Genomic DNA, 13,605 nt, shown 5'->3' on the forward strand with positions numbered 1-13,605 from the left:
TTGCTTTGTCAATTTTTTATTGCAAGAACACAGAAAAGTTTATTGAAAGAAAAACATAAAATTAGAATATTGGCAAAAATAGTATTTTTAAAAGATTTATTATATAAAATACATATGTACATATATAAACATTTGCCAGAATGTATGTGTATATGTATGTGTGCCATTGCATGCAATACTCACAGAGACCAGAAGAGGACATTAGATCCCCAGAAACTAGAGTTACAGTTGGGTGTGACCTTATCTAAATAAAAGTAAAACAAACTAAAAACAAAAAAACAAGCCAAACTTTAAGACAAAATAACAAAAAAAGCAAAAGAATAATAGCAAAAACGTCAGCATGTAAAGATTCTTTTATTAACAAACTCAAGGTGGTTTTTTCCAGCTCATTTTTCCTAAGTTAGGAGATCTTTCACAGGTATGCCCAGTACTGACCCAGTCAAGATAATTCCTCATAGGCATACCCAGAGGCTCATCTGCCTGTCCAGTCTAGATCCTGCCAAGTTGACAATCAGAATTAATGAGCATATCATCTAAAAGAGAATTGCATTCAAACACCAGTTTGACCAAAAAAAAAAAAAAAAAAAATACTGAAAGCTGAGCCAAGGACAGTGCCCCACTTCACTGCCAGCCCTGCTCTCCTTTGAGATGTTCCTGACCTATCATTCCATCTGACATCTGATCAAGGCCACAGCAAACACCTGAGAGACAGGGTCAAATGACCAAGGCATCACTTTCTGAGTTCATGATTGTGTTGCTTCCTTTTCTGTTGTTGAGATAACAAAAGAAAAACCTATGACCAAAACAACTTACAGAAGGAAGAGTTTATTTTGTCTTATGGATCCAGTGGGCTGGATGAATCCATAATGACAGGCACAGCACGGCTACAGGCTGCAGGCATGGCGGCGGGGAACCGGAAGCTGAGAGCTCACAGTTTCAACCGCAAGCATGAAACGGAGAGAGCAAATCGGAAATGTTACCAGTCTTTAAACTCTCAAAACCTGCCTCTAGTAACACATTACATCCAACAAGGGCCATACCTCCTAAACCTCTCCAAACAACATGAACCGGAGACCAAATATGTAACCAACGCAGTACATTTTCACTCAAACCACTGCACCGGTTATCTTCCAGTTGCCATCTTCCGGTTGCTTACTTGTGTTGTCTTTGGAATTCTGAGCGTCCCTCTGCTGACTGCAGCACTCTTCCTTCCTTCTCCTTCTCCCAACCCCTTTCGTATCACTCTTTCCCTTTCTACTTTGAGAGCAGACTACACCATTTGCTCCTGTCATGTCCTTTGTAAAAGTTGTCATGACATGGCTTTCAGGGGTTTTACCTTGCTGTTCTGTCTATTCTCACCACTGGGTGATAAACTCCGGAAGAACAGGGACTGTCTGTCTTGTTCCCCAGGATATTCTCAATGACTCATCTGTGCAAAACAGAGAAGTGGATGGAGTGAGGAAATGAACTATATACAAAGTATCTCTGCAGTGGGAGCTTCTGGATGTGTCATGTGATGCAGACTCACGTGGTGTCTTGCTGGGGCAAGAACCATGCTAAGGATACTTGATGTTTGGAGAGAGTATAAATAGGACTCAATGGACAATGACACACGCTTGCATAGCTAGTCTTGCAACATTTCATTGGTCTCGAGTTTTCACTGATCTTCATTTTGTTGAGAGAGGCACAGCAGAGAACTCTTTTTGGCATCCCCGATGGTCCTGGTCGCTCCTGCTGACACGTGCAGATTCGACAGAGGCCTGGCTGTTTCTGCTGGATCCTGCCACCTCTGCTGATTCGTGTTTGCTATCCTGACACTACTGAACTGGACTGCTGGTATCCTGACGAACTGAGATTGGAATTGTCCCCCCCAAAAAAACTACTTCTAAACAGGTTCATATCCCCTTGTCCTATTTACCATCTTTCCTCTCCTACCTTTGGATGGTGGGCGAAAAGGGGGGGGGGGAGGTCGAAGCATTTGAGAACACTGATTTAAAGTAAGTTTTAAAAAAATCTAAGCCTACATAGCTCAGTGTTCCAGAGGCTGTAGGAAGCTTAGCAAAACTATCCAAAGGGCTCATTTATACTATAGATTTTAGCTGGGCATTGTATACATGCTCGCAATCTTAGCATTCAGGAAGCTGTGCAGAGGATTTGCGTTCAAGGCCAGCCTGGGCTATGTCACCAGACTGTCTCTAAGTAAATAGACTACAGAGTCCTAAACTGACTTTCCTAACTACAGTCCCCATACTCAGATTCCAATGTGTCCTGTCAAGATTGGAAAGGGGCAGAGGTCAACAGGTTTGCAATGTGCCCCACGCAGCCCTAAAGATTCTAGCATAGTGCAAGACATGTAATAACTATAATTACTGTAGGATGTAGAGAACTTACACAAAAGGGAAAGTTCTTGGCTGCTGTGAGGTCCACTGCTCTGGGTGCATCACCTCTGTGCCTTATATCTCTTCCACTGCAGCTCTGTCAACAGCCAGACCTTCCAGCCAATCTCATGCCACCCGTAGGTCTCACTCGTAGATGACTCCCTTTCTCATTAAAACTTTCTTAACCTTCAGTCTTCTTTTCTTATACCTTCAATAATTAAACATAATGAAATATTCTATTTGAAGAGGAGCTAGAAAGGTAAAGTTACTTTTAACAAGAAGTTTAAAATTATTATTCTTTTTAATCATCACTGCCGAGTGTCATTCTCATCGTGAACTTGAAAGCCAGGCCCTCAGATGAAGTGTTTGGCAAAAGCCATTTCACACCCAACCAAACAGGGTCCCCATCATTAACTGCCCATAACATTCTCAATACTCTGTCCTCTTTCTCTCATGCTGCTCTCTGTTGCTGTCTGGCCAAAAGCAACCTAAGGAGGAAAGGGTTTTCTTTCACCTTACACTTCCTTCACCATTGCACTGTGACAGCAGGCTGTGTCCCCCCTCCATGTCAATTAGCAACAAAGAAAATACTCCCAGGCTAATCTAGTAGAGGCCATGCCCCATTCCAAGCTTCCTGTTCTCAGGTGTGCCAAATTGACAGCCATGGTTAGCCATCATCTTCTTACTAGGCAAGGAGAAAGGAAGGAGCCATAGAGCTGGAAGTGAGAGGGACTGGGTTGAAGTGTTTGAAGCTTTGTGTTCCTTTGCGTAAGTGTGAAATTCCTCCAGGATCTCTTGCTTTGGAATAAATATTCTGTGCAGTTCTAAGTGTCATTGTCCCCAAGAGCACTAATCAGTGACTAAAGCTTTGTCCTCTCCAGACTTAGTTAGGATTGACATGAATAGATGGAATTTTAGTGGAAATTATCTCTGGGAAACTAGCAGACTGTGATATTGTTTATCAGTCATTTGTAGTGCTTCAGAATTAAAGCGTGCCGAATTATAATCACAAACAGGGTGTCTCAGGGGAATCGAATAGAAATGTGTCCTCCAAAATATGCGTTGACCCCCTCCCCCACTAAACTACTTTCTATTAAGCAAAGTTCATTTTGGGAAATCAATAACTGTTGGTACCCACAGTGACATTAAAGGAAAAGATAAAGAGTAATCAAAGAGATCAAAACAAAGAAAAACACACACACAGAATTTGGAATTGTATAATCAAATTCTATAATCTCTCTTGGCTTCTGTTTTGTACTCTGAAAACTGGTGCCTGTATCTACTTTCAAGATTAATTAGATTAGACATGCTAATCAAAACAATAAGAACGTGGCAGATGGCCATTGTACATGAGAATGCTTCCTACCTGCGCTCCCTTGTCCCCTCAAGAATCTGCAAAGCTTTCCTTTCAGTTCTGCTCTTCTGCCTGTGCCTCTTGAGCTTGGATTACAAAGCTCTTAGCAACTACTCCTCTCCTAATGCTGTGGCTTAAAAGTCACTTTCACAGTCGGTGGTGATGCATGCAGGTGATCTCAGCCTGCAGGAGGTGGAAGCAGGAACACAGGGAATTCAAGGGCTGCTTTAAGCTAAGGGCCAGCCTGGGCTACAGGAGACTGTGGCGCGCGCGCGCGCGCGCGCGTGTGTGTGTGTGTGTGTGTGTGTTACTTACTCTTAGGGGAGCACAGGGATGTGTTTAAAAGTTAAGAAATGTAACATTTAGCCTGGCAGTGGTGGCGCACGCCTTTATTCCCAGCCCTAGGGAGGCAAAGGCAGAAAGATTTCTGAGTTCGAGGCCAGCCTGGTCCACAGAGTGAGTTCCAGGACAGCCAGGGGTACAGAGAAACCCTGTCTCAAAAAACCAAAAAAAAAAAAAAAAAAAAAAAAAAAAAAAAAAAAAAAAAAAAAAGAAAAGAAAAGAAAGAAAGAAAAAGAAATGTAACATTTAACTTTCTTTTCTATTTGAGTTGATATTGCCCCCACTAATTTCCTCTTGTTTATTTAAAAACTAACAATATTTAAGCAAATTTTCTTTTTCTTGGATAGAGAGTTTCTCCACAGGTACATTGACTGTGAAAGTGAACTAGTCTCACACTCTTCGAGCACCTGATGCAGTAACTCCCTTTCTCAGAATGAACAACCTCCAAAAGGAGCATATTTCCCAATAAAGAGGCTGCCCAGAACTGGGATGTAGGTCTTTTGGTAGGGTGTTTGTACTTGTCTGGCATGCACAGAGACTCATATAAGTTAAGGTGGCGCATGACTGCAGTGCCAGGGCAGGCAGAGATGGGAAATTCAGAAGCTGAAGGTCATCGTCAGCTCCATAACTGGCTTGAGGCAAGGCTGAGTTACGGGGACACCCTGTCTCAAAAAGGAGAATTGCCCAAACAAAAGTTCAGATTTTTTTTGTCTTGTTTTCAGTGTGCCTATGGTTTGAAAGAACACGTTTATTGGCCCGTGGTGCTGAATTTCTCTTCAGAAGCCACACCCATAAAGACACTCAAGCTGTCAGGCCATTTCCGAGTAGCCTCATGATTGTGAAAGACTTAAGTATTATGCACACAGTCAAAATTGTCTTGGACTATCTTTAAGAAAAGTAGCCTCTTGTTTTCCTGATTGAATGCTCGTTATTGATTGTCTTCTGCACTATGCAGAAGCTTCTATTCAGTGTGGAGTCCTTGGTAGGCCCCTAGCTTTGATCAACCCTAAAGCCAAGGCTGCTGGATGGCAGCTAAAATATACAACAGATTTCCTCATTTTGCTGTTGCCTGCCTGCCTAAAGCTCCCACCAATGTACTTACTGGATGTATTGATTTAGGGTCTTCTTTGTTCTGTGGCTCTTAAGAGTTTATGTAACTTCTTTCATTTCAGAGAAATGTCACTGAAGGTAACTTGAATACATGTACCCAGAAGTTAGCCACTTAGATTTGGCTCAGAATAAATCATTTGTTTGCTTGAAGACAGGGTTCTTGTATATAGATAGGACTTGCTGATTTACACATACACACACACATTCAAACATAGGTTCCCTAAACATGTAACATTTGTTTTTCTGAGTCTGACTTATTTCACTTAACAGAATGATTTCCAATTCCATACATTTGTTTTTGGAAGATATCACTTCATTTATCTTTATGGCTGCACACAATTCCATGGAGTATCTGTAGCACATATTCTTCATTCATTCGTTTGTTGATGTACATCTAGGGTGATTCCATTTCTTGGCTTTTGTGAATAGTTTGGCAATAAACACATATGTGCAAGTGTCCCTGACAAGGCTCACTGCTGAAACTAAGGTTCGAATAAGTAACAGTGTGTTAGTCATCCCAAACCCAACCATCTCTACCTCCCTCACACACACACATACACACACACACACACACACACACACACACAGAGAGAGAGAGAGAGACAGAGAGAGAGAGAGAGAGAGAGAGAGAGAGAGAGAGCACTACCACCATACCTCTATAGCTAAAGCACCCAGCCTACTGAAGCTGGTGTAGCACATGCCTAATTAATGACCAAAACTCCTTGGAGTTGAGGTGCTGATCTCCCAATAGACAGCTATTTTTAAAATATTTCTCTTTGAAAACAACAGCATGATTAATCCCATTATTCCTATTTAAATTACTTATGTAGAAAGAGTCATGCACTGTGAGCAATTATTAAAAACACTTTATTATGTGTAATTTGTACATGCTTCAATTTGTGTTGCTTTAGGGTGATTTTTTTTTTCTGGATTGTGATGTCATCTACCAAAATTAACTAGATCTAATTTTCATTGTGGCACACCACATACAAAAATACAGTTTTAAAGAAAAGTTCTTCTTCCCAGAAAGGTTCACAAGAATGTGTCAGTGCATAAAACAAGAAAAGAATACGTTGCACACATACCAACACCATTCAAGGCATTATCCTTCACACAATAACATCAAATCTTTTATTTTGAAGCAGCAGGGAATGAGCCCATCCACTCTCTGAGGGGAATGCAAACTTTATTGTTGCTAAAGCCAGGCTCCAGGGATAAAGGAGCGCTCCTTTGGGGGGAAGAGGGGGTATGGGAGCCGAAGGTGGAGGCTGTCCCTTCACAAGCACTTCAAGAGGAAAGAATTGCAGGAAGTTCCTCGGGGACAGTCACACAGCTTCCCGATCCTGGCCCCTTTCCTCACTGCGCACTGCTCTCCAGCGTCACACTGTCAACAACACAACCAATGGTTACTGGGGTTCCAAGGGAGCGTCCTCATGGGAGAAAGGACCAGACCACTACCGTCAGCTCAGGTCCAAGCAATCAGATCCAAAGGCGAGGGGGCCTCTGGCTTATAATTTCAGAAAGAGGATATTTAAAGGAAGAAATTTAAATGATTGATCCCCTCCTACATTCTTCTGCCTTTGGAGAGGGACCACATTTTCAGCTTCCTTTCTTGTTATCTAAAGAGGAAAAAAAATTACCCAGATCCTTGTATCTAAGAAATATACAATATATTTTCCCATAACCTTTATTTTCTACTTTCCCACTTCCTAGCCCAAAGAAGGAAAACAGAAAAAGTGTGTGTGTGTGTGTGTGTGTGTGATTTTTACCTAGAACTGTCCAATGAAGGTGACCAGACCTGAAAACTTTTTATCACAGAGTTTAAGAAACAAAACAACAACGAAATGATACAAATAAAGAAAAAGAAAGAAATCTCGTCGTGTTCTAGGAGGAAATACAGAGAACTGAATAGATTCAAGGGCTTGCCCATCTGAGATGTTTCAGGAAGTAACTCCCACTCAGATCATAAGACTGTTTTCTGGCCCTAAGTAGCCTGTTCTCTCTTGTTCTTAGAGACCAAGGAGCAAGGGGGCGAGGGCAAAAGCAAAGGGGATGTTCCAGATCAATGCCTCACCTAGCTGCTCAGCCACCTGCCAGAGTAAAGACCATGTATAAGATTCTAGGCAATCTTTTCTCCTGGAAAAGTGCGGAAAGGGGGACCCGGAGCCTTACCATGGGGACTTGGCCGTACTTCTTCTCGTAGATCGGAATGCGTTTACTCTTGAGCTTCTTCAGGACTTCTTGCAGCGCTTCAATCTGCAACACAGCGCCGGGAGCCCGAAGTTGCCGCCTTGGCTGCGAGCCCAGCGCAGGTGCTCACTTTCAGCCCAGTTATATGGAGCCCGGGACACACAACCGCGGGGCAGCAAGACTCGGGGGACAAAGGGGGATACTGGTGGAAAGGAAGCCAGGCGGGCGAAGTCCCTAGACCTGACCTCACCTTCCAGAGCCTCTAAGGCGCACAGTGGCCAAACCGGCCACAACTAGGGATTCGTTCGACAGGCAACCTGCCCGTGAACTCAAATATCTTTGTTTGGTAGAGGGTACCCAGGGTACTTTTTAAAATACAGAGTCAGGGGCTCTGCCCTCTTGGATGGGACTGGGATAGAAAGGGACGCACGCAAAGCAAAGCAAGGGTCCTGTGGTAGCCCAGGGAGGAACCCGAGGAGAGGGAAATACTGACCAGCTCCTTCTCATGGGACGCATCATCCACGGCCGAGTAGATGTCCAGGGCTCGGGGCTGCAGCTCGGCATCCTCCTGGGCACCGACACCCAGCAAAGGTAGCAGTAGCAGCAGGGCGGCGCCCAGGAGGGGTAGCAGCCGCAGGCGGGAGCTCTCCATGGTTCTGGACCTCCTCGCTGCTCTGGCACTGCGCTCTCCCGCTTCTTATAGCCGGTAGAAATCGGGTGCCGGGAAGAGGGAGGGGGAGAAGAAGGACGGGGGTGTAGAGGAGAGTCCGGGTCAGCCGTCTGTAGGCAGCGCTCCGCTGCCGTTTGACGTCAATGCCCGCCGGGCTCCGGGAACCCGGGAACGAGGCTCTGTGCACTGATGGGCTGGAGCGCAGAAAACAAGACCCCGTGCCCCCAAACGCTGTCAGCCCCGCAGCCAGGGACGCTTCCCTAGGGGCCAGAGCTAAAACTGAGGGGCAAAAGGTGAGGGATATGGAGCGGGAGGGCCCATGAAATGGAAAATGCCTTCGGGGCAATGAACAAGCAGAAGAGTTGCTTCCCCTAGCTTAGCGGTGGTAGATGCACCGGAGTTCTGCTCATAGGCTCTGCTTTGCCTCTCTCATCCCCAAGCCCGGGTGTGGCAGCAAGACGGATATGTTGACTCCAGCAGACTCAGTTGCTGAGCACAATTTTAGGCAACCTAGGGAATGAGGGAGATAATCGGCATACTAGACAAAGGGACATTATGTCCTCTGCACCAAGGGCTCTGTAGAGGCTGTGTGATACTAATAACCCGAAGAGGACAGTAACCCAACTGAACGGGAGCCAGAGAAGCAGACGTGGTTCCAGTCCTGGTTCAATCACTTGCAAAGTCTATACCTTAGAACAAAGTTAACCTTCCTGAGGGGCTGATAGATGGCTCAATGATTTAGAGCACATACTGCTTTTACAAGGCCTGAGCTCAACTTCCCAATACCACAGGTACTCGTTGTGCACTTACTTACACATAGATGGATAATTAAAACTAAAACAATAGCACATTTTTAAAGTACCTCTCTGAGCGTCTACCTTAGTCTTGTAAAACTGAAGTTGAAAGAATGGATACAGGAAGGATGGAATGACAGCTCCTGTATACAAAGTTCCTTAACCTCATCACAACAAACACTAAGCCTTCTGGTCCCTTCCCCTAGAACTGCGAAGCTGTCCAAAGACTGTGTGTGCCCTGTCTCAACTTTAACTCAGGGCAAAACGAACCATCCACAGAACTCATTCTTCCCACTATCTCTGGTACCCCAGGACAGAAAATAAAGGTGTGAGAAACACAGCTCCCTGATTCTTGGAAAGATCTAGAGGGATCAGAAGCCAGGGTGAGCCAGGTCTTCTGGTTTAGGAAGACACACAATAGTGGTTTTGTAAAGTTCAGGACCTTGCACCCTCTGGAAGTGGTGCTTTCCATGTGGACCCAGAATGGGTCCCACTTGCTTGTTGACCTGACTAAGAACTTTCATGGCATCCTCTTCCCCTCCACGGATCCTGAAATACATCCATTCTGCCCCAGCCCCATCACCACACCATAATCCTGGCCTACAGCTGCAGCATGCTAACTGTCTGGTTCTTCACCCCCATACTCTTCTCTCGCCTTTCTCTAATACACAGTCTATCACCACTCGTAGTATCGTATCCTAAAAATACACTAATGGCTTCCTAGTAGGAATCTGCACCCCCCACTCTGCTTTATAAGTCATTGCATCATCTGCACCTCAGCCCCGGCCACAAATCCTGCCAGTTGGCTCTGGCTGGCCTTTTTGATCCTCTGACAAGTCAATCTTTCCCTGCTTGACTTTTGTATTTACCTTGACTGGCAATGTCTTCCTACATCTTTAAGTGTCTCACTGTTTCTTGTGACATAAATCTCAATTTGTAAATTTCCATGGCTACTCAGTCTAAGACATACTTCAATTTCTTCTCCTGCAACCTTATTGAATGACACATGATGTGGATTACTGATATAGTTAATACAGAATATGTATCTGTTTTTCTTCAATTCTGAAGGTTTTAATTATCACTAAAATGTGGTTTTGGGTGAAATTCAAGAAGTAGGCTCTCTTCTGATAAATAGTATGCATATAGTATTACTCTTTGGGGTTAAGCCCAACCTGAAACCATGTCTAACACCTCCTCTGAGATGCTTGGTATATGGCTCAGGGAGGGGCACTATTAGAAGGTGTAGCCTTGTCAGAGTATGTGTGTCACTGTGCTAGCTCTCTGGAAGTTAATCTTCTCTTAGCAGCTTTCAGATGAAGATGTATAACTCTCAGATCCTCCTACACTATGCCTGCCTGGACTCCGCCATGCACTTACCTTGATGATAATTGACTGTACTGGCTGGTTTTGTGTGTCAACTTGACACAGGCTGAAGTTATCACACAGAAGGGAGCTTTAGTTGGGGAAGTGCTTCCATGAGATCCAGCTGTGGGGCATTTTCTCAATTAGTGATCAAGGGAGTAGGGCCCCTAGTGGGTGGTACCATCCTGGGCTGGAAATCTTGGGTTCTATAAGAGAGCAGGTTGAGCAAGCCAGGAGAGGCAAGCCAGTAAGGAACATCACTCCATGGCCTCTGCATCAGCTCCTGCTTTCTGACCTGCTTGAGTTCCAGTCCTGACTTCATTTGTGATAACAGCAATGTGGAAGTAAGCTAAATAAACCCTTTCCTCTCCAACTTGCTTCTTGGTCATGATGTTTGTGCAGGAATAGAAACCCTGACTAAGACATTGACTAAACCTCTAAACCTGTAAGCAGCCCCAATTAAATGTTGTCCTTATAGGAGTTGCCTTGGTCATGGTGTCTGTTCACAGCAGTAAAACCCTAACTAAGACATCCTCCAAGTTCTGCTTCTCACAGATGCCTTTTAATCTGCATGAAATTTCAACAGCAGCTCATTTTACTGTTTAAACGTTACACGGATTCAATGGCACTTGCTGCACAAAGTCTCCAATGATCTTAAAAGTGATCTGCATTTCAGAAGAAAAATAACTCGGAGTAACTGCACAGCCCATCCTTCACAAGGACGTGAACACTCCCAGTGCAAGGCATCGCTCAAATTTTGTCCCCAAGTACAAATAATAGCTTCGCTTTGTGTCACTGATATTAGGAAAGCAACCCCAAAATTCAAGTCTCGATAATACTCAGTTGATGTCCTCATCCTCACATAAGAAAAACACCACATGTAGTGGAACCATCAGGGAAAAGTCTTGAATCACCCTGTGAAGCAAGTCAGGCATATCTGGGTCATTTCCACACCATGGTGTCTTCTATGTCTTTAGCAGAATGACCTTCTAGAACAGTGGTAATTAGCTTTCCTAATACTGCCTTTAACATGGTTTCTCATGTTGTGGCGACCTCCAACCACAAAGTTATTTTGTTGCTACTTCATTGCTGTAATTATGCTAGTTATGAATTATAATGTAAATATCTGCTTCCCATGGTCTTAGGTGATCCCTGTGATAGGGGGACATTTGATCCTCAAGGGGACATGACCCACACTGGTTGAAAACCTCTATTCTAGAGTATCTTGAAGAAGCATTGTACAGTAAAGCTTGGCCAATGTTCTTTTTAAAAAACATTTATGTTGGTTTGACTAGAGAAGGAACAAAGAACGAGGTTTTCGGTGGTTTTTATATCATGCCTCAGGACAGCTTATATATTTTGACTGCTACCTGATGACACTGATACCCAAAAGCTATACGTTCTAATAATGACCTGGCCAGTTACATGCCTGAGTTCAATCCCTGAAACTTACATAAAGGTGAAAGAAGGAAAAGGACTCCACAACATTGTCCTCTGACCTCTACATGTGCGTTATAGTGCACGTACCAACACACACATAATACATATGCAAACACATAATAATAACAAATGATTCACTTTTTTAAAACTATTACATGGCAAGTATCAGAGTGAACTTATTGGATTTGCTAAAAAAGAAAAAAAACATCAAACACATCTTTGTACTTGAAAGAGGTGAATGGAATCATGCAATGTCCTGATTAAAATCCTTGAAGCAATTAAATTTTCTTAGACTAAAGTGCAATTTTCTTACCAAGGCTCCAAAGTCTGTTTATGACTTGGCCCCTAACTTTCTGCAGCATCCACACTCAACACCTCATTCCTCCCTCACTGTATTCAGGCCACACTCGCTCCTATAATAGGCCAATCCCTTTCTCAGCTCAGAGTGATCCAAAGAGGAAAAAGATAGTGTCTAAATTGTGCTGGAGCAAACTAAGATGTGTATAAAATAAATTAACCTCATTCATTCATCACATCATACATTAAAAACTAACTTGAAATAGACTGTAGACCTAAATTTAAGAACTATAACTATAACATGCCTAGAAAAATCATTTCTAGAAGAAAATATTTCTAGAAGGAAATCTTTGTGGGCTAGGGTAAAAAGATTTCTTTCTTTTTTTTAAATTGAAATATATCTAATATACCTTTATCTATATATAATATAATTAAAATACACCTAAAATATATCATTTCCACTTTCTCTCCCCCAATTCCCCCTTTAGCTCCCTCTTAAAGTAATATCCTCTTTTCCTTTAGTTATTATCATTAACAGATGCCTAAATATATAAACACAACCTGCTTAGTCCATATAGTGTTACTTGTGGGTATATGATTGTAGGGTTGACCATTTGGTATCGGATAATAAGTTTTATGGGTCTCATCCCTGGAAAAGATTTTTTTTTTTACCATTCTCATCTTTGGTTGCATGTAGTTCTTTGTCTATTAAATAGTTTTTAAGGTGATCGTTGGAATTAATCACTATTCCTCATCCCAAATATAGAAAAAGAAAGCCGGTCACCTTGCAAAAGAAGAGCAATAAGCACCACATGTTTATAGAGATCTTCTAGGGGCCAAGCTCTCGTAACTGCTCCTGAGATAGAGTAGGCTTGTAGATCTGCTCCCTGAAGTCTCAGGTACAAAAATCTCATCAGCAGAAAGCCAGGAAACTAGCACTGTTGAGAGGCTCTCAGGACTTGATGCTTTCTGAGGAGAAAATTTCAAATGAGGAGGCGTTTTTTACTCATATCTATCTCTTACAGTTTTGAACCTTTTAAATTAAAAAAATAAATAATAACCCACTGATTGATCTGTGCCTTAGTTTGGGCTACGCACACATCCCTTTTCTAATGTTCTAAAGAAAACAGAGGCTACCTTTGTTCTCATTTTTTAAAAGAGTGAAAATTTATAGACTAATTGGTATTACTAAATGAGAAACCCACAGTCCCCAGAGGTTGAAAGGTAAAATGAGAAGGTCATGGCAGAACAAAACATGGAAATTATGGCTCCCCACACCCTCAAGTTCATGTATTTCTCTCCTTTAAATTTTTAGTATTTTCTTTTCCCATATAGCTCAGGATAGCACCAGCCTGTTAGGTTACCACACTGTTCAAATATCCGACTATCCATGTTTGAGGGAAAAGGCTAATACAAGATAAACCAACAAGGCATTTTTAAAACTCATGTCCCTGGCAGGTCAGATGATGTTCAGCCAATTGTTTTAGTTATCAAGGTACTATTTCCATGCTCTATTCCTAAGGCTTATCCCCTGAACTGCTTGTAACTGTTACTTGTCTACTTTATACCAAGGAGCAGTCCTGACAGAATAGGAGTAAGATTGCAAAAAACTGTGGGTACAAAGGTTCTCAGCTGTCATGATGCATAATGTCCAATGATCTAATGTCC

General features: G+C 42.9%; 1 protein-coding gene across 2 annotated transcripts; it reads right to left on the reverse strand.

Moving 5' to 3' along the window:
* Window positions 1–6,292: 6,292 nt before the first annotated feature.
* On the reverse strand, window positions 6,293–12,930 carry Cartpt (CART prepropeptide). Of its 2 annotated transcripts, none has more exons than XM_031360166.1 (4): window positions 12,722–12,930; window positions 7,868–8,554; window positions 7,357–7,440; window positions 6,293–6,568 (listed from the first exon to the last, which is right to left on the reverse strand). In XM_031360166.1, the coding sequence occupies exons 2-4, from the start codon at window positions 8,024–8,026 to the stop codon at window positions 6,461–6,463; spliced, it is 351 nt and encodes a 116-aa protein (XP_031216026.1). In that variant the 5' UTR covers window positions 8,027–8,554; window positions 12,722–12,930; the 3' UTR covers window positions 6,293–6,460. The 2 variants fall into 2 exon arrangements, with proteins under 2 accessions (XP_031216026.1, XP_031216025.1); XM_031360165.1 differs by having other exon boundaries at window positions 7,357–7,479.
* Between the last annotated feature and the right edge of the window lie 675 nt (window positions 12,931–13,605).

The sequence above is a fragment of the Mastomys coucha genome, unplaced genomic scaffold (genome assembly GCF_008632895.1).
Source record: "Mastomys coucha isolate ucsf_1 unplaced genomic scaffold, UCSF_Mcou_1 pScaffold8, whole genome shotgun sequence".
NCBI classification, from domain to species: Eukaryota; Metazoa; Chordata; class Mammalia; order Rodentia; family Muridae; genus Mastomys; species Mastomys coucha.